The sequence below is a fragment of the Coccinella septempunctata genome, chromosome 7, assembly GCF_907165205.1.
Source record: "Coccinella septempunctata chromosome 7, icCocSept1.1, whole genome shotgun sequence".
Lineage (NCBI taxonomy): Eukaryota > Metazoa > Arthropoda > Insecta > Coleoptera > Coccinellidae > Coccinella > Coccinella septempunctata.
In genome coordinates, this window is record NC_058195.1 from 31,541,055 (window position 1) to 31,560,718 (window position 19,664).

The 19,664-nt window shown below is 34.0% G+C and overlaps 2 protein-coding genes across 2 annotated transcripts; both read right to left on the minus strand.

Annotated features, from left to right (window-relative positions):
- Window positions 1-274: 274 nt before the first annotated feature.
- LOC123317812 (ubiquitin carboxyl-terminal hydrolase 10-like) lies at window positions 275-5,343 on the minus strand. Its single transcript, XM_044904422.1, has 6 exons — window positions 4,700-5,343; window positions 4,348-4,471; window positions 3,709-4,248; window positions 3,355-3,553; window positions 3,055-3,295; window positions 275-1,029 (listed from the first exon to the last, which is right to left on the minus strand). Exons 1-6 carry the CDS (start codon window positions 4,718-4,720, stop codon window positions 328-330), a joined length of 1,827 nt encoding a protein of 608 aa, XP_044760357.1. The 5' UTR covers window positions 4,721-5,343; the 3' UTR covers window positions 275-327.
- A 5,220-nt stretch (window positions 5,344-10,563) lies between these two features.
- On the minus strand, window positions 10,564-14,204 carry LOC123317813 (ubiquitin carboxyl-terminal hydrolase 10-like). The gene is made up of 4 exons (XM_044904423.1): window positions 13,957-14,204; window positions 13,602-13,800; window positions 13,302-13,542; window positions 10,564-11,265 (listed from the first exon to the last, which is right to left on the minus strand). The coding sequence occupies exons 1-4, from the start codon at window positions 14,189-14,191 to the stop codon at window positions 10,564-10,566; spliced, it is 1,377 nt and encodes a 458-aa protein (XP_044760358.1). The 5' UTR covers window positions 14,192-14,204.
- Window positions 14,205-19,664: the final 5,460 nt, after the last annotated feature.

Here is a 19,664-nt window from a genome sequence, read left to right on the forward strand (position 1 = left end):
ACAACAAATAAAGCATTTTGAAGTAAACCATAGATCCTCTTTTATTAATATATAGATTATCTTTTAGTATATGTTTTTTTTTCATTCACTGCTAATTTAGGCTTTTTTCAATCCTTCATTCCGGCGAAATTCTGCTCAATAAAACTGAGGAAATATATTATAAAGTCTGTTTATTAAAATATAGTATATATTTACATAACATCATAAATATAATTAAAATTTTTCAGATTTTCAATACATTACTCATAAAATAACAAAAAACAATTTTAGTCGATCCTTTTCGCTAATATGTACAAATTTATTATTCTATAGTTCAATTTATACACCTTAAACTATATCACCTCTTTTATAAAATAAAAGATAAGGAACTCTGTCTCCATGCGGTTTCAAAACACTTTCCACTGACACTGACCTCACTTTTGCATCGTCAAACCTCAACCAAGTATGATGTCCAGAATGGAACGCGTCCGCCACATAGTGTCCCTTGCTGGCCTCTTTACCTTCATGGTAAACGACAGCGAAAAGCTTGTACTGTTTCTCTGAAGAACTACTAGGTTTTCCCGACAGGATCTTGGAATCAACCTGGAGGTCGATGGGGAACTCCACCTTCTTCATAATCTTCGTGCAACCGTTCCCATTGTAACGGAAACATTGCAGATGGAGGACAAGAACAGCCGGCAGTTTCTCGATCAGCACCTGCTGCCACGCTTCCACCTTTTGATTCGTCTTGGCCGAAGTTATTCCTTCAAGTTGATTCTTTATCGTCAGCTGTTCCAGGGCTTCCGTGATGGTTTTGGCCGTCCTGATGTTCAGCTGAAGAGTCAGGAACGGCTGTATGTTTTCTGTGGATTCATCTCCCGTTTTGTGGATCTTTGAGCACAAGAGTCCGCCGAATATGTCGCTGATTGGAGTTTTGTCGAATTGAACCTTTCTCGTGATGTTACGCTTGTTCTTTGGTCCCATTTGTTTCCAGTCTTCGGAGTCGTGATTCATTTCTATTTTGTTCTCAGTTTTGCAGGATTCGATTATCTGAAAGGACAAAAAAAGTTGTGAGATACGACAAGCAATAATATTTTGAATGTAATAATGTGAACTTATGCCAAACACCACGTACATTCGAATAATAAAAGAAGAGAAGGAAATACTTGACTAAGTTTCACAATTTTAATTGAACTATTTGTTGCCATTAAAAAATATTGATCTTAAATTCATCATTTTCATTTTCAAAATTCAATTCAGCATTCATTTAAACTGCAATTTAATTGTGAGGAGTTTTAAAAGACTATAGTTGAGTTCACTTTCTAGGTAGAGGAAGTTTGTATTTCTTAAATATTCAGATTAAAAGAGTGAATGAATCGATGTCGATACAAGAGGATGTATTGATATCTAGTTAGCATAGACCAGTTCCATGCATAAAAAATTATTGCGTTACCATAGCAACGAACAAAATAACTCATCAGAAGTGTCAGTGTGAAGTTTGAAGTCAAAAAAGTAAACCAGAGTTACGCAATAAATCAAAAGAAAGAAGATGTCCACCGAAATTGTGAAAATCGAAAAATTTGAGTATCGAGCCATCGTCAAGTACGTGTATTTAAAATGGTTACGGGGTAAGCAGATTTACGAAGATATGCTTAATATCCTTGATGATCAATGTCCTCCGTATGCGACCGTGAAAAATTGGACTGAAGCTTCAAAAGAGGTAAATTTTCCATTGAAGATGATGACCGATCGGGAAAGACAGTTTATGTGTGAGTCTCCGAGAATATCGATGCAGTTCATGACATGATTTTATCAGACCGTCGAATTAGGCTAAAACGGATATCTGAAGCACTAAATATTTCATGCGAACGCGTTCATCATATAGTTTACGTCAATTTGGACGTGAGAAAAATTGCTGCAAAATGGATCCCCAAATGTTTGAATGTTGACCTAAAGCGTGCGAGGGTAAAAGCATCGCGTTCGATCTGTGCTCGATTTGAAAACGATGTAGAATTCTTAAACCTAATTGTTACTATGGATGAGATTTGGGTACATTTCTACGATCCAGAAACGAAGCAAAAATCGATGAAATGGCAAAACTCTGGTTCTTCAAGACCCAAAATCGTCCAAAAATCGGCAAGAAAAGTTCTTGTTTCAGTTTTTTGGGATTGGCATGGAGTAACCATGATTGATTTTTTGGATAAGGGTAGAACTATAACCGGAGATTACTATTAGACATTTCTGACCATTCTACGGGAAAAAATTGAGGAGAAAAAACCCGGAAAGCTATCCAAAGGTGTTTTGTTTTTGCAGGACAACGTCCCTGCACACAAATCTAATGTTGCCATGAAAAAAATCCGTGATCAAGAGTTTGAATTACTAGAACACCCCCTTTATTCACCAGATTTGGCTCCATCCGACTATCATCTCTTTCCTCAACAGAAAGAACGTTTTAAAGGTCGTAAATTTTCTTTCAACGAGGAGGTTATAAAAGCTGTGGAGTTCTGGTTTTGAGAGCAAGAAGAAACATCTTTTTGAAAGGTCTAGAGACGTTGCAGGTTCTTTGTAATAAATGCATATCCAATTAAGAGGAGAGTATGTTGATTAATAAAATATTTTGACATTGAAATTTTGTTTGGTTCTATAGTAGACTAAGAATTTTTCAATATATCCTCGTATGTACCAATAAGAAGAATTTAAGATGAATATTTTTCAATGGTAAAGATCTATTCTGCAGATTGAATCAACAACTGGTTTCTCTAATCTCTGTATAACTCCCAACCACTTCGTAGATTTCTATCATGTAAAATTTGTACATAAAGGTGATAAAGGTAAACGTTTAGATCTTTGAAAATTCCTAGAAATATCCTCAGCCCAAAAACAAAGTATACCAATTGTAAACGATCAATTAAATTTCCGCCTATCTCCGATTTCAACATGAGTTTAATGATATGAAACCGGAAACACGCGTATCAACAAATATCTTAATTAAAAATTGCGAAACCGAGTCAAGTGTTCTAGTTCATCATGTTTAACCAAGAGTCATGCGATTAATCAATAATTTCGACTACTTACATTCATCATTTCGTCCTTCAGTCCGTTCAGCAGTAGACCCAAAAATTCCTCAGCGTCCTCTTGACGTCCCTCGACAAGAAACGAGTCGCTTCTGGTATCATTCAGGATGGTGTAGATCGAAGAGGCTTCGATCGAGTCGCCGCAGGAGAAGTCGAAACTCCCCTGTTTCTTCTTGTTCCTTTTCGATATACGGTTTAGGTAGGAATCGGGCAGCTTCTCGAAATTATTGATGAATTTGCACCTGGAAGATTTCAAATTGATTTAGATGCTGTCAAAGCGACGGATTGTTATAAAACTTACATGTTCTTTATGATGGGTGGTAGGCCGTGTCCATTCTCCGTCAAATTCTTCGAAAGTCCTATCAGCAGATTGCATAAAGGTGGGCAGGCCAGCAAAGCTTGTAAAATCGAATTGATGTAGCAATAATTGCTCCTATTGATTAAGCCTCTTGGTTGAAGATTAGCACTTTTTCCATCAATTTCGAAGTTCGATAGAAATTCTGGAAATAAAATGAAATGTTGAGTAACAAATATAGAAAAAGTTTATTGATATCACAACAAAAATAATTGATTCTTCAACTCAAACAACTGACTATGTAAAACCTAAACGTTTTTCTACTCAAAAAATTTAATCAAAGTCTCTTCAACAACTAACCTGCTAGTCTGTGAGTGGCTGGATCAATAGTTCTGCTTTTTTCAACAATGTCCAACGATTTAACTTTCTCATCACTGCGTTCAGTCACTAACTCTCCATTTGTCGTGGGTTCCTCTTTCTTGAAGAGACTCGTCCATGATTTCTTCGCCCATACGTTTACAGGTTCATTAACATCTGATTTGACTCCATTTTTTTTCACATCACACGTCTGGACCTTCACAGGCTTATTCTTCATTTCTTCAGTCTTGTTCGAGGATGTTGCCACAATATTTTCAACTTTAACAGGCATCACTTCGGTATTACTTTCGATCAGGTTCGATATTGGGGCACTCGGTGAATTGCGAAGTTCTTCCGCAATTTCATTGGAGGGAACTGTTTCTTTGTCAGCCGTTGTAGAAACTTGTGTGGGAATGAAATGATCCGTCTTAGAAGTGGGTGTATCAACAGATATAGCATTGTCGTATGAGATCAGTGTTTCTTCATCAACGTCTGACGGCTTCTTACATTCGACTGCTGCATTTGGTTTTCTGTGTAATTTTTCTGAAAATAAGTCGATTATTAAATTTCTAGTTACAACAAATCTTTCTTGGACTACATTTGCAAGGATATTATTATTGAAAAATACATCACAATACTCACTTTGGGGAGATTTCTTCTTGAGAGTCCAAGGCAAGGAGATTCTTTGAGGGGTATCGGACAGACAAGAATTTATGTGACGAATCTCGTCCACTTCCAACCCTGTTATATCTAAAAACTGCATATTCTGAAAATAAAATAAATATTAATGTCATTTCAGATATTGAAGTTGATATAATGTTATATTCAAAGTGCTGAAAATATCTTTGAACTTCTAGAGATACTACCATATAGGTACATGATCATTTTCAAATAAAAAAATAACACATACCTGTTTGAAACAGAAAATCTGAACAACAAACAAATTATTGAATAGCAACCAACTGACTAGAGATAAAAAAAAAGAATTACTTACATCCATAACTTGAAAATTCATCAATCATCAATCACAACACTGTAATATCACCTTAAAGTTCGTTTATAATATTCGAAAACTTGCGAGTATTCAAACAGTCTAAACAATCTTAACACCATTAAGGTTAACTCAACTGACTGACCGAAAAATGACTGCTAGGTTATATAGCACGCTACCGTTTCTACCTTTCTACCTAATTTCGTCGTTTCTGACCAATGGCATCATGCTTCTACCTGGGGTTGGGACCGCCCCCTTGCGCACAATTTGGAAATCTGACTACTTTTCGATTTCAAATGTTGTTATTCTATATTTGATAATAGATATTACAATATCTATTTCTTCAGTTAAAAGCGCATACTGATATTTTTCTAGAAAAATTGAGTTTTATTTCATCTAATTTTTGTATTTTCGTTTTCGTCACAAATCATTTTTATTATTTTATCGCGTAAAATTCAAAAATGGAACATACCGGAACTCTTCTAAGATGTAAGTTTCGTCGAAGAAAAGGAATCATTTCAATGAAATCTAATTCTTCAATATTTATCATATTCTTTTCTATTTGACTCAAACGGTATGCCCTAAACTTTTTTTGCCTGTTGGATTAGTGGATAGGTACTCTTAATTTTTTTGAAACAATTTAAGGCCTAAAATGAATAGTTGAATTGTGTGAAATTTGCAGTTTTCCATATTTTTTTAAATCTATACAGGGTAAGTCTTTAACTCGTACAATAATTTCATAAGTAGATTCTTGAGTTAAAAAAACGCTCTTTTCCCATATCATTTTTTTCGATTCGACCCTGATGAATAGATTTAGTAATTTTGAATTTTCATAAGGAGATAGGTGATCTAATAACTCAATTTGGGTTATTAGTTTACTGGTGACACATCTGTATATCTTCTAAAAAGAGTTGTAATCAGCCAAAGTACCCAATTTTTAAAAATTCACAGATACTTTTCAATTTTTCAACATCAAATTAATCGAGAACGTCGCATTATGAGAGAAAATATGAAGAACAATTTCATATTACAAAACTTTCGTCAAACTTAGTTTCAAGCGTTTGATTCTTTTTTTTGGTATTTTTCATGGTACGTAATGTTTAAATTAAAAAAACTGGAAGACGGGGGGTGATATCTTGTGTTCGAAAAGATTAGGTAACTAATCTTAAATCCTCATACTTCTAAGTAGTAAAAACAATTGAATATCAAAACTTAAGACTTTAAAATAATAGGTAGGTATACAGGGTGTCCAAAAACTAGTGAATCAAACGTCATACCACGATAGAGTAGATCAAATATTGAATGGCACCAACATTAGTTGAGCGAAAATGTACCGTTTCTGAAATAAACCTAACCTAAAGTTGCTGATTTTCAATCACAAGGCCAATTTGTGGAAGGATAGCGTTTTTTTCCCATATTATCACCCCTATAGAGGGGGTTTATCTTGAGTAATGAAAATCATGTAAAAAAAACAATTGTTTTAATTTAGATTTACTTAGGTTATTGATCAACTACTTGAAATAATTTCAATAAGGGGAGATAAAACAATAAACTTAGTTCAGTTTAGTTTATTGACCAAAATTCCTCAAAAATTTACAATAAATGAAGGACCCAAAGGAGGCATAAATGCCATCTTAGTTCAATATAATTTAAAATCGATATCCTTCTTCATAAACTGGCCCTGTGATCAAGAAAAATATTTCGAAAATCGACAACTTTAGGTATTTTAATAAAATTCTGATTATTTTGGAAACGGTGCATTTTCGTTGAACTAATGTTGGTGTCATTCGATAATATTTGGTCTACTCTATCGTGGTGTGACGTTTGATTCACTAGATAGATAGATATATAGATAACTTTATTTTCACATCACTGCAGCTCAACAAAGGTACAAATGAAAAGAAAATACGTCACATTCAAAATTTGAACTAATCTAAAAACACAATATATAGGTAACAAACATATTCATCTCAATCTGTAACATGCGGAAAAAAATTCTTCAATGCTATATGGTTCTATTCTCAAAATTAAGGACAATATGGTTTTTTAAAACACTACAAAATTTCTCTCTTTCCTGATATTCGTTGGAAGGTAGTTAAAAAACCTTATTGAGCAATAAAATGCAGTTTTTCAGGTCATAGGTAATCTATGACTTGGATAGATTACAGAGTTTATTCTCCTAGTTTTGTTCTATATTTAACGAATAGTTTTTGGACACCCTGTATATTATATCATGAAAAATGATTTTGAACAGTCAACTAATCTGAAGGATACGTAATTGAACAGTTTATTCAGGTACCTATATTACTCGTAAGCTTAACATCTTCATTATCGATTTCTCTGAAGGAACCCTTTTGCCCTTCATAAAATCAAACAATATTGTTCCATAACTCATTTCTTTTGAAAAGCATGTCTTTTCAGACTTAACGTTTTATTATTTTTCTGAATTCTATTTCTTATCGATATTCATAATTACACCACATCCCTTTTGAAAATGGTCATTCTCCGAAGGGTTTGTATCCCTTTACCGCCGTTAATCGGAACTATTACCTACCTACCCATTTTCTAAGAAATTTCAATGAACGGATTATACAGATAAAAGAGTCTTAATTCATTTCCCAATATTTCGGTCAAGAAAGTTAATATGGGTGAACTTAAACATTATTGAGGATAAATTCAGATGCATACCACCCGACGATATGAATATCGACAAGTGTTACGATCTGAATTGAGCTAGCCAATTTGCCATCGTCAAGGCCCCAAATGGAGTACGCTCCACCGAAGAAAAGCAGATGCTGACCATGGTTTCGACCTCATTTGGCCTCATCAGAGCAACACAGCATTTTTCCACGGTGGAGAACGAAAGTTTTAAATCAGCATTTCAGTATTTTGAAAATGGTTCATTTCTCTTCTTCCACATAAGATTCGGTGAAATCCTGAATTTTACTTCCATTTAATGTGTCTTGTTTCGTTCAAAACCTTCCCGAGAGAATATAAAAAAAAAGTTATACAGTCAATGTAGAGTAAACTTTCATTAAAATTGAGATTTTCAGAAAAAACAGTTTTTAACTCAAATATTTCGGGTCTTTTTCAATAATAAATCACAGGGAATGTTTTTCCAAAAAGTTTGTTGTCCATTTCTATTCAAGATATTCACTAAGATTCAATTCGAAGTCCTCCAACATATGAAACACAATGGATAATAGAAAAATATTCATTATTCATGAGATAATAAAATTTTTTGTCACTATTCATTTTCTTGATGAGAGAGAAAACTCATGATAATTTTCTTGAGAAATATGCTATTTACAATAGTTTTATTTCTTTTCCAGTTTTAAACTTTCGCAATTCTTGGTCATAAGAAGGCTAAGGAGTTTATTACATACTAGCTGACCCGGCAAACCTTGTTTTGCCATTTAAATTATTTCTAGGGTAGATAATAATAACTAACTCATCGTGATTGTGTGACAATGTGGCATATGAAAACCTATAAGTACTCTATGATTGCTCGATTGGTCGTAAGAAAAAGGAATGCCTTTTTTTCTGTTCTGTACAATTTTTTTTCGGAATATTTAGTTATATAAACCTTGCCCTAACAATAATAAACACAACAAATAAAGAATTGTCCAATTTGGTGCAATCGTTTGAACAATAAAGCATTTTGAAGTAAATCATAGACCCTCTTTTATTATTATATATAGACTAGCTAACCCGGCAAACCTAGTTTTGCCATTTAAATTATTTCTAGGGTAAATAATAATAACTAACTCATCGTGATTGTGTGACAATGTGGCATATGAAAACCTATAAGTACTCTATGATTGCTCGATTGGTCGTAAGAAAAAGGAATGCCTTTTTTTCTGTACTCTACAATTTTTTTTGGGAATAATTTGTTATACAGGGTGTCCCGTAAAGACCACGTCAAACGAAAACGAAAAGTAGATCAGAATGTGCTCTAACTGATGTGAAAAAATCGTTCATATGAAAGTTTCACAGTTTTCGAGATATTTGATGTTTTATGAAAATGTCGAATTTTTTCACTTGAAATGCTTTCTCTCTTGCGGAAGCTACCATTAAATACTTTTCGAATCAGTTTTTTTTCCGTAAATTTTGTTGAATGATTACCTCAATTCATGCAATGAAAAATACCACAAAATATTATACAGGGATTCTGAAAAAAAAAATTAAAATTCATGTTCTGAAGGAAGTGTTTTTTTGTGCTGAATTCTATCTGACGTGGTATAAAAAAAAGACACTAGACCTTTTCTGCATATTACGTTGAAAAGTTGCCCATTTTGTGAGGATTCCGAAAAGGTAAAATACGGGTGATAACCTTCGTCACGAAAAAAGATATTTGAATGTTTATCGAGAATGGAGCATTTCTGTGAAAAACTGATTTTGTCACCTTTTCCACAAATTCTTTCATTTTGCAGATTCTGCTGTAACATATTGAATGATTCGCTTGAAAAATGTCAGTTAGTCCCTAAATTTCTTATAAAATGAAATTATTCTGTTTTTTTCTTTAATTGCAATGATATAATAATAATAACGCACAGGACCTTCAACATCCACAAATCTATTGTGAAGAAACTTCATAAAAATATCAATAATAAAAATTCAGGATTCTTATGAGAGCAAATGCTCAAAATGACCACCCTCTTCGCTAATACATGCCCATCATCTATTGAGAAATACCTTTTTTAAAACCATACAAACTTCTCCCCGCTATTTTGGCTGCTGAAATACGAATGCGGTGTGCTTCATCTCTTATAGGATTCGAATAAATTTCCTTTTTTCAAAAAACCCCAGTAAAAAATTCCAGAGGATTTAAGTCTGGTGAATCATTGAATCGCATCACATCATATCGATGTTCGAGAGTTCTTTAGGCAAAGAAAAAGAAATAATAAAACTCATTCAGTGAATTAGCATCTTAATAACATTTTGTTGATTTGTTGATTTATTATTTTCAGCAGGAAGTGCAAAATTAAAGTATTTATGGAAAAGGTGAGAAAAGCAGTTTTTCATAGAAATGTTCCATTCTCGATAAACATTCAAATATCTTTTTTCGTGACGAAGGTTATCACCTGTATTTTACCTGTTCGGAATCCTCACAGAATAGGCAACTTTTCAACGTAATATGCAGAAAAGGTCTAGTGTATTTTTTTTTATACCACGTCAGATAGAATTCAGCACAAAAAAACACTTCCTTCAGAACATGAATTTCAATTTTTTTTTCCAGAATCCCTGTATAATATTTCGTGGTATTTTTCATTGCATGAATTGGAGTAATCATTCAACAAAATTTACGGAAAAAAACTGATACGAAAAGTATTTAATTGTAGCTTCCGCAAGAGAGAAAGCAGTTTAAGTGAAAAAATTCAACATTTTCATAAAACATCAAATATCTCGAAAACTGTGAGACTTTCATATGAACGATTTTTTCACATCAGGTTGAGTACATTCTGATCTACTTTCCGTTTTAGATTGACGTGGTCTTTACGGGACACCCTGTATAAACCTTGCCCTTACAATAATAAACACAACAAATAAAGCATTTTGAAGTAAACCATAGATCCTCTTTTATTATTATATAGATTATCTTTTAGTCTATGTTTTTTTTTTCATTCACTGCTAATTTAGGCTTTTTTCAATCGTTCATTCCGGGGAAATTCTGCTCAATAAAACTGAGGAAATATATTATAAAGTCTGTTTATTAAAATATAGTATATTTTTACATAACATCATAAATATAATTATAATTTTTCAGATTTACAATACATTACTCATAAAATAACAAAAAACAATTTTAGTCGATCCTTTTCGCTAATATGTACAAATTTATTATTCTATAGTTCAATTTATACACCTTAAACTATATCACCTCTTTTATAAAATAAAAGATAAGGAACTCTGTCTCCATGCGGTTTCAAAACACTTTCCACTGACACTGATCTCACTTTTGCATCGTCAAACCTCAACCAAGTACGATGTCCAGAAAGGAACGCGTCCGCCACATAGTGTCCCTTGCTGGCCTCTTTACCTTCATGGTAAACGACAGCGAAAAGCTTGTACTGTTTCTCTGAAGAACTGCTAGGTTTTCCCGACAGGATCTTGGAATCAACCTGGAGGTCGATGGGGAACTCCACCTTCTTCATAATCTTCGTGCATCCGTTCCCATTGTAACGGAAACATTGCAGATGGAGGACAAGAACAGCCGGCAGTTTCTCGATCAGCACCTGCTGCCACGCTTCCACCTTTTGATTCGTCTTGGCCGAAGTTATTCCTTCAAGTTGATTCTTTATCGTCAGCTGTTCCAGGGCTTCCGTGATGGTTTTGGCCGTCCTGATGTTCAGCTGAAGAGTCAGGAACGGCTGTATGTTTTCTGTGGATTCATCTCCCGTTTTGTGGATCTTTGAGCACAAGAGTCCGGCGAATATGTCGCTGATTGGAGTTTTGTCGAATTGAACCTTTCTCGTGATGTTACGCTTGTTCTTTGGTCCCATTTGTTTCCAGTCTTCGGAGTCGTGATTCATTTCTATTTTGTTCTCAGTTTTGCAGGATTCGATTATCTGAAAGGACAAAAAAAGTTGTGAGATACGACAAGCAATAATATTTTGAATGTAATAATGTGAACTTATGCCAAACACCACGTACATTCGAATAATAAAAGAAGAGAAGGAAATACTTGACTAAGTTTCACAATTTTAATTGAACTATTTGTTGCCATTAAAAAATATTGATCTTAAATTCTTCTTATTGGTACATATAACATCATTTTCATTTTCAAAATTCAATTCAGCATTCATTTAAACTGCAATTTAATTGTGAGGAGTTTTAAAAGACTATAGTTGAGTTCACTTTGGAGGTAGAGGAAGTTTGTATTTCTTAAATATTCAGATTAAAAGAGTGAATGAATCGATGTCGATACAAGAGGATGTATTGATATCTAGTTAGCATAGACCAGTTCCATGCATAAAAAATTATTGCGTTACCATAGCAACGAACAAAATAACTCATCAGAAGTGTCAGTGTGAAGTTTGAAGTCAAAAAAGTAAACCAGAGTTACGCAATAAATCAAAAGAAAGAAGATGTCCACCGAAATTGTGAAAATCGAAAAATTTGAGTATCGAGCCATCGTCAAGTACGTGTATTTAAAATGGTTACGGGGTAAGCAGATTTACGAAGATATGCTTAATATCCTTGATGATCAATATCCTCCGTATGCGACCGTGAAAAATTGGACTGCAAGCTTCAAAAGAGGTAAATTTTCCATTGAAGATGATGACCGATCGGAAAAGACAGTTTATGTGTGAGTCTCCGAGAATATCGATGCAGTTCATGACATGATTTTATCAGACCGTCGAATTAGGCTAAAACGGATATCTGAAGCACTGAATATTTCATGCGATTGCGTTCATCATATAGTTTACGTCAATTTGGACGTGAGAAAAATTGCTGCAAAATGGATCCCCAAATGTTTGAATGTTGACCTAAAGCGTGCGAGGGTAAAAGCATCGCGTTCGATCTGTGCTCGATTTGAAAACGATGTAGACCTAATTGTTACTATGGATGAGATTTGGGTACATTTCTACGATCCAGAAACGAAGCAAAAATCGATGAAATGGCAAAACTCTGGTTCTTCAAGACCCAAAATCGTCCAAAAATCGGCAAGAAAAGTTCTTGTTTCAGTTTTTTGGGATTGGCATGGAGTAACCATGATTGATTTTTGGATAAGGGTAGAACTATAACCGGAGATTACTATTAGACATTTCTGACCATTCTACGGGAAAAAATTGAGGAGAAAAAACCCGGAAAGCTATCCAAAGATGTTTTGTTTTTGCAGGACAACGCCCCTGCACACAAATCTAATGTTGCCATGAAAAAAATCCGTGATCAAGAGTTTGAATTACTAGAACACCCCCTTTATTCACCAGATTTGGCTCCATCCGACTATCATCTCTTTCCTCAACAGGAAGAACGTTTAAAAGGTCGTAAATTTTCTTTCAACGAGGAGGTTATAAAAGCTGTGGAGTTCTGGTTTTGAGAGCAAGAAGAAACATCTTTTTGAAAGGTCTAGAGACGTTGCAGGTTCTTTGTAATAAATGCATATCCAATTAAGAGGAGAGTATGTTGATTAATAAAATATTTTGACATTGAAATTTTGTTTGGTTCTATAGTAGACTAAGAATTTTTCAATATATCCTCGTATGTACCAATAAGAAGAATTTAAGATGAATATTTTTCAATGGTAAAGATCTATTCTGCAGATTAAATCAACAACTGGTTTCTCTAATCTCTGTATAACTCCCAACCACTTCGTAGATTTCTATCATGTAAAAATTGTACATAAAGGTGATAAAGGTAAACGTTTAGATCTTTGAAAAATCCTAGAAATATCCTCAGCCCAAAAACAAAGTATACCAATTGTAAACGATCAATTAAATTTCCGCCTATCTCCGATTTCAACATGAGTTTAATGATATGAAACCGGAAACACGCGTATCAACAAATATCTTAATTAAAAATTGCGAAACCGAGTCAAGTGTTCTCGTTCATCATGTTTAACCAAGAGTCATGCGATTAATCAATAATTTCGACTACTTACATTCATCATTTCGTCCTTCAGTCCGTTCAGCAGTAGACCCAAAAATTCCTCAGCGTCCTCTTGACGTCCCTCGACAAGAAACGAGTCGCTTCTGGTATCATTCAGGATGGTGTAGATCGAAGAGGCTTCGATCGAGTCGCCGCAGGAGAAGTCGAAACTCCCCTGTTTCTTCTTGTTCCTTTTCGATATACGGTTTAGGTAGGAATCGGGCAGCTTCTCGAATTTATTGATGAATTTGCACCTGGAAGATTTCAAATTGATTTAGATGTTGTCAAAGCGACGGATTGTTATAAAACTTACATGTTCTTTATGATGGGTGGTAGGCCGTGTCCATTCTCCGTCAAATTCTTCGAAAGTCCTATCAGCAGATTGCATAAAGGTGGGCAGGCCAGCAAGGCTTGTAAAATCGAATTGATGTAGCAATAATTGCTCCTATTGATTAAGCCTCTTGGTTGTAGATTAGCACTTTTTCCATCAATTTCGAAGTTCGATAGAAATTCTGGAAATAAAATGAAATGTTGAGTAACAAATATAGAAAAAGTTTATTGATATCACAACAAAAATAATTGATTCTTCAACTCAAACAACTGACTATGTAAAACCTAAAACGTTTTTCTACTCAAAAAATTTAATCAAAGTCTCTTCAACAACTAACCTGCTAGTCTGTGAGTGGCTGGATCAATAGTTCTGCTTTTTTCAACAGTGTCCAACGATTTAAATTTCTCATCACTGCGTTCAGTCACTAACTCTCCATTTGTCGTGGGTTCCTCTTTCTTGAAGAGACTCGTCCATGATTTCTTCGCCCATACGTTTACAGGTTCATTAACATCTGATTTGACTCCATTTTTTTTCACATCACACGTCTGGACCTTCACAGGCTTATTCTTCATTTCTTCAGTCTTGTTCGAGGATAGTAGGGTAGGTAAGCAGATTCTGAACCACTTCAATGGCGAATGAAGAGTAATCCGACAAAGTATGATTCGGAGTACTTGAACATTATGTGGTTGGATTATGAAATGTTATACTGGTGTGTTATTAGATTGATTGATGAATATTTTTCAGAGTTAGATGAAAAAATCGTTGTTTAATTAAGGGTGGTGTCTCTGTGTGCGTGAAAGGAAGAAGCTATAAAGGTGGTCCATGATTTCGTATAATAGATAAAATTGGAAATGTTTCTTTGTTCCTTTGACAGAGGTTTTTTTTTTCTCATCTGTGGAGATGTTCCGAGAAAAACGTTTGGGTCTTTTATTGTTTAAATAAGGGTGTCTTTGCATGCCGGAAAAAAAAAAAATAAAGATCGGCAATAATTCAGTATAATAGATGAGATTCCTTTGACAGGGTTTTTTTTTCTTATCTATGAGGATGTTTCGAGAAAACTATCAGTTTGGGTCTTTTATCATAAAATGACAATTATCTGAATTAATGGTCACTCTTTTACTCCCCAATATACCTGTGGATTCTAACCGTAATAAAAATGTAAATTTTACCCATTCGAAATAGTTTTGGTGCTATAGGTATTCGAAGATGTCAGTCTGCATTCCGCCTCATGTGATAAGAATGACAGGTTTACTCATTCCCTTTGTCCCAAAATTGGTACATTATGACCGCTAATGGGGGCTGAAGGTTTATTGTGTTTAATGACAAAGGGCGGAGCTATCCCTTAATTCTTCTCGATAGACCTGTCGAGTGGCGTTTCTCACCGTAATAAATAAAAGATTTAATTGGTCTTCAGTTCAGATTCGTTTGATGCAGATCTTTTATAACGAAAACAGTCTGGTTATTTTTTTGAATGGTAAGAAGGGCCATGATGGTGGGGAAAAAGGGTCGAGAAGAATATAAAAAGAATAGAACTGCCATTCCAACATCAGTCTTCAATTCTCAGTTGCTCTGACTTTGATGAAAAAAGAAATATCACAGAGTTTGTTGCAGTCCATAGAGTAATAAGGAATTGTTTTTCTTCAGTGAATTTTTGTGACGAATCTCATTTTCCAATGTAAGTATTCAAACTTTGTAGCGATGGAAATATTCTTAAATATTTGAAATTTATTTCAGCATAAAATAAAAAAAAACAATAAAAATTATAACAATGGATCTGACAAAAATTAACCAGTGTGGTTCACTTTCACAGCACCAGAAACCAATTGCATCACTTAAGGATTTGATAGTGGGTGAAGTCCATCGAATAATTGATGCAAAATTACTGAAGACTAGATTCGGGGAATCTATTCTCTTGGAGTTGGAAGAAAAGTGTATATTTCTACCGAAACGAGCAAACGACCATCTGAAGCAAGTCATAAAGGAATTCAGTGGAGCTGGGTTTGGAATCAAATTCCTTGGGGTGAAGGAAATACCGAAATATAAACCAGTTCAACTCTTTGAGATTGTCCAATTGTGAAGATGGAGGTATGTAATATTGATTTATTCCATAATGCAATGAATCTTCTGTTTCACGAAAATGACATCATGATTAGAAAAAAATGGATCAATTTGATTAACAAACATATTCGTTTATTAAAAAATTTAATGAAAAATACTCATCACGGACAAAAATTCAGCATTCAATCTGCCATTTGCCATTTGAAAAGATACAAAATTCAACTAAAATCCTTTGATGCGCATAGAGGTGAGGGAATACGAAGTGTAAGAAGTAATCGGGTGAAATGGGAGGATGTTCAATCAGCATTTGAATCAAGAATAAGAACTGGGGTTATAATCAATTTAAAGCATACGGTCGTTGAAGAATTTTTCGATGATGCATTTCATCTTTTCAAACATAGAATTAGAAATGCAATAAGCAGTATTGGAATTGTTAAAGTGAATTTAGTATTTTGCGGACAATTCATTAAAAAAAGTGGTGATGATGAGCTACTCGATTTCAAATATTTCCCTACACAAAATGCAACAATTGATGGGGGAACAGATTTAAACGATTGGTTTGAAAGAAATGCTTTAAACATAATCAAACAAAAACTTGAAGAATTTCAAGAGAAAGAGAGTGGTTTTGCTCTTCAATCAATTGTTTCATTAGAAGTCAATATGAATAAGGTGGAAATGGGTAATGGAGGTAGTTCATTCATCAATCTTCCTGAAAAAATTGCGGCCAAAAAAGCATGCATTAATATCAAAAACAATGATCAATGTTGTTTTTTGTGGAGTATTACTGCATGCTTACATCCAGCATCTTCCCACTCTGATAGAGTGTCATCATATCCCCACCCAAGCACTATTTTTAATTGTGATGGTATAGATTTTCCTATAAAACTTAAAGATATAGAGAGGTTTGAAATGTTGAATAATGTTTCAGTGAATGTTTTCTCACTGCAAATGGTTAAAAATGATGATTTCATTGTAGTTCCATCTCGTATCTGCAAATCCAAAATTCCACAAAGACATGCCAATTTACTTCTAATTCAGAATATATATAACCATATTGATGATGGGAAAAATGCTCCTATTGATGCCAAAATAGAATATCATTATGTGTATATTAAGAACTTGTCGAGGTTAGTGTCGAAACAACTTAGTAAGTCTAAGAAAAATAAGTTCATATGCGATCAATGTCTTAATTATTTCACTACAGAAGAAAAACTAGGGAAACATATCGAATTGTGCTCGAATCATGAGCCATGTCACATACAGTTTCCAGAAAAGTCTCATGTTAGTTTTACAAATTACAGATACAAACAGAGAAGTCCTTTTGTAATGTATTGTGACTTTGAGTCATATTTGAAACCAATCAATGATATAAATTTGAGTTGTTTAAAGTATCAAGAACACAAACCTATCAGCGCAGGTTTTTATTTGAAAAGTTCTTATGAGGACATTGTACCGTCATATTATGAGAGCTATACTGGGGTTGATTGCATGGAATGGTTCTCGAATAAATTGTGTGAGATTGCAGATAGGTTATGCAAAATAATTAATCATGTGAAACCCATAAACTCAACTGGTTCACATAGTCGAGTTGTATGCCATATATGTGAGAAAACATTCAAAGCGGATGATAAAATAGTCATGGACCATGATCACTTTACTGGAGTGTGCCGCGGGTGGGCTCACAATAGTTGTAATCTCAATTTCAAAAAGTCTTTTATCATACCAGTAGTTTTCCATAATCTAGGTGGATATGACGCACATTTTCTTATAAAGGAGATTGCAAAACAGGGCCGCGTTTCTCTTCTACCATTAAATAAAGAAAAATATATTAGTTTTACGAAATATGATGAAAATACTCAAATACAATTCAGGTTCATTGACAGTTTACGTTTTCTCAACAGTTCGCTAGAGAATTTAGCCTCATATCTTTCATTGAATCAGTTTATTGAATTGAAAAAACAATTTTTCGACTATAATGATGATGCATTCAAACTTTTGACTAAAAAAGGTGTGTTTCCCTATGACTATATTAGTAGTGTTGATAAATTGAATGATACATGTCTACCGTCCATTGAGAAATTCTACAACAAATTGAATTATGAAGAGATAAGTGATGAACAATATCTACACGCTCAACTAATATGGTCCACATTCAATTGTCAATCATTGAAAGATTATATGATGTTATATCTTAAAACTGATATTATGCTTTTAGCCGATGTGTTTGAACAATTTCGCAATAGCTGTATAAAAGAGTATGAATTAGATCCTATTCATTTTTACACCCTTCCGGGTTATACCTTTCAATGTATGCTTAAAACAACAAAAATCAAATTAGAAATCATTAAAGATATTGACATATTACTATTCATAGAAAACGGTATAAGAGGTGGAATAAGTCAGTGTTCAAACAGATACTCTACGGCTAATAACAAATATATGGGGCCAAAATTCGATGTTAATGAACCTGAAAAGTATTTACTCTACTTAGATGTGAATAACTTATATGGTTGGGCTATGAGTCAGTTTTTGCCATATGGGGGATTCAAGTGGACAGACACAAATATAGATATTACACAAATACCTGATGATGCTCCCGAGGGATATATTTTAGAGGTTGATTTGGAATATCCCTCCGAAATACACGACAAGCACAAAGACTTGCCATTCTGTGCGGAATCACGTATCCCACCTGGATCAAAGTTGCCTAAATTATTAACTACTCTTTATCATAAAAAAAATTATATCGTGCATTATAGGACGTTGAAACAAGCCTTGAGTCATGGACTTGTTTTGAAAAAAGTCCATAGAGTTCTTCAATTCAAACAATCTGCCTGGCTCAAAATGTATATTGACAAAAATACACATTTGAGGCAGACAGCAAAGAACAATTTTGAAAAAAATCTTTTCAAATTAATGGTTAATGCTGTGTATGGGAAAACGATTGAAAACGTCCGGAAGCATAGAGAAGTTAAATTGGTCAACAAATGGTATGGCAGATATGGTGCAATGAATTTGATTTCTAGCCCTTTCTACAAGGATAGAATGATCTTCGGAGAAAATCTAGTCGCTATTGAATTGCAAAAGCGTTTAATCACAATCGATAAACCAATATATGTAGGAATGTCTGTATTAGACATTTCAAAGGTTTGCTTGTATGAATTTCATTACGATTATTTCCAACCTAATTTCAAAGAAAGTATATTGAATTATGTAGATACTGATAGTTTAACTTATGAGGTATCAAATCAAAATCCCTATGAGTGCATAAAACGAGATTGCTACACACGCTTTGATACATCTGACTATCCTAAAGGAAATCCATATGGAATTCCTCAAGTCAATAAAAAAGTATTGGGTTTGATGAAGGATGAGAATAATGGTAAGATTATGACCGATTTCGTAGGATTAAGATCAAAAATGTACTCATTTCGTGTTGATAAAGAGGAAATAAAAAAAGTGAAAGGCATAAAGCGGAATGTGATTAAAAGCCTTTCTTTCGATGACTACTTGAAATGCTTGATTGATTCCAACACTAAATTAGTAAGACAAAGAAATATAATATCTAAATGTCATGATGTTTTTTCTATTGAGCAGGAGAAAATTGCATTGTGTAGTAGAGACGATAAAAGATACATCCTACCTAATTCACATTGTACTCTACCTTGGGGTCATTATCGAATACCATCATCATCCTAGATTCTAGAGGGTGAGAGGGGGAGAAATATAATAATGAATTATGCTGTGACAGCCATTGAGAGAACTTTCTCATACGACCCGAATTTGTCTGAGAAATTCATCAAAAAGTTTCCACAACAATATGAAGAATTTGAACAGTTTCCAATAAAGGATTGGATGCTTGTGGGACAATTCATATTGTACTTACAGGGATTGATTCCAACCTTTGACATAATCGAAGTATGGATACTGGGTCCTCATCATGATCTAATGATGGATTGGTTCCGTGGCAAATCCATATTGTGGACA

What these genes read in the sequence shown, in the direction of transcription:
- LOC123317812 (XM_044904422.1), bottom strand. Translation starts at nt 4,720, where the DNA reads ATGAATTTTCAAGTTATGGAT. An exon ending in TGAATTTTCAAGTTATGGAT is followed by an intron (nt 4,472 to 4,699) that starts GTAAGTAATTCT and finishes TTTTATTTTCAG; the next exon opens with AATATGCAGTTTTTAGATAT. An exon ending in AGCCACTCACAGACTAGCAG is followed by an intron (nt 3,554 to 3,708) that starts GTTAGTTGTTGA and finishes TTTTATTTCCAG; the next exon opens with AATTTCTATCGAACTTCGAA.
- LOC123317813 (XM_044904423.1), bottom strand. Translation starts at nt 14,191, where the DNA reads ATGAAGAATAAGCCTGTGAAGGTCCAGACGTGTGATGTGAAAAAAAAT. An exon ending in AGCCACTCACAGACTAGCAG is followed by an intron (nt 13,801 to 13,956) that starts GTTAGTTGTTGA and finishes TTTTATTTCCAG; the next exon opens with AATTTCTATCGAACTTCGAA. An exon ending in TGAAGGACGAAATGATGAAT is followed by an intron (nt 11,266 to 13,301) that starts GTAAGTAGTCGA and finishes TTGTCCTTTCAG; the next exon opens with ATAATCGAATCCTGCAAAAC.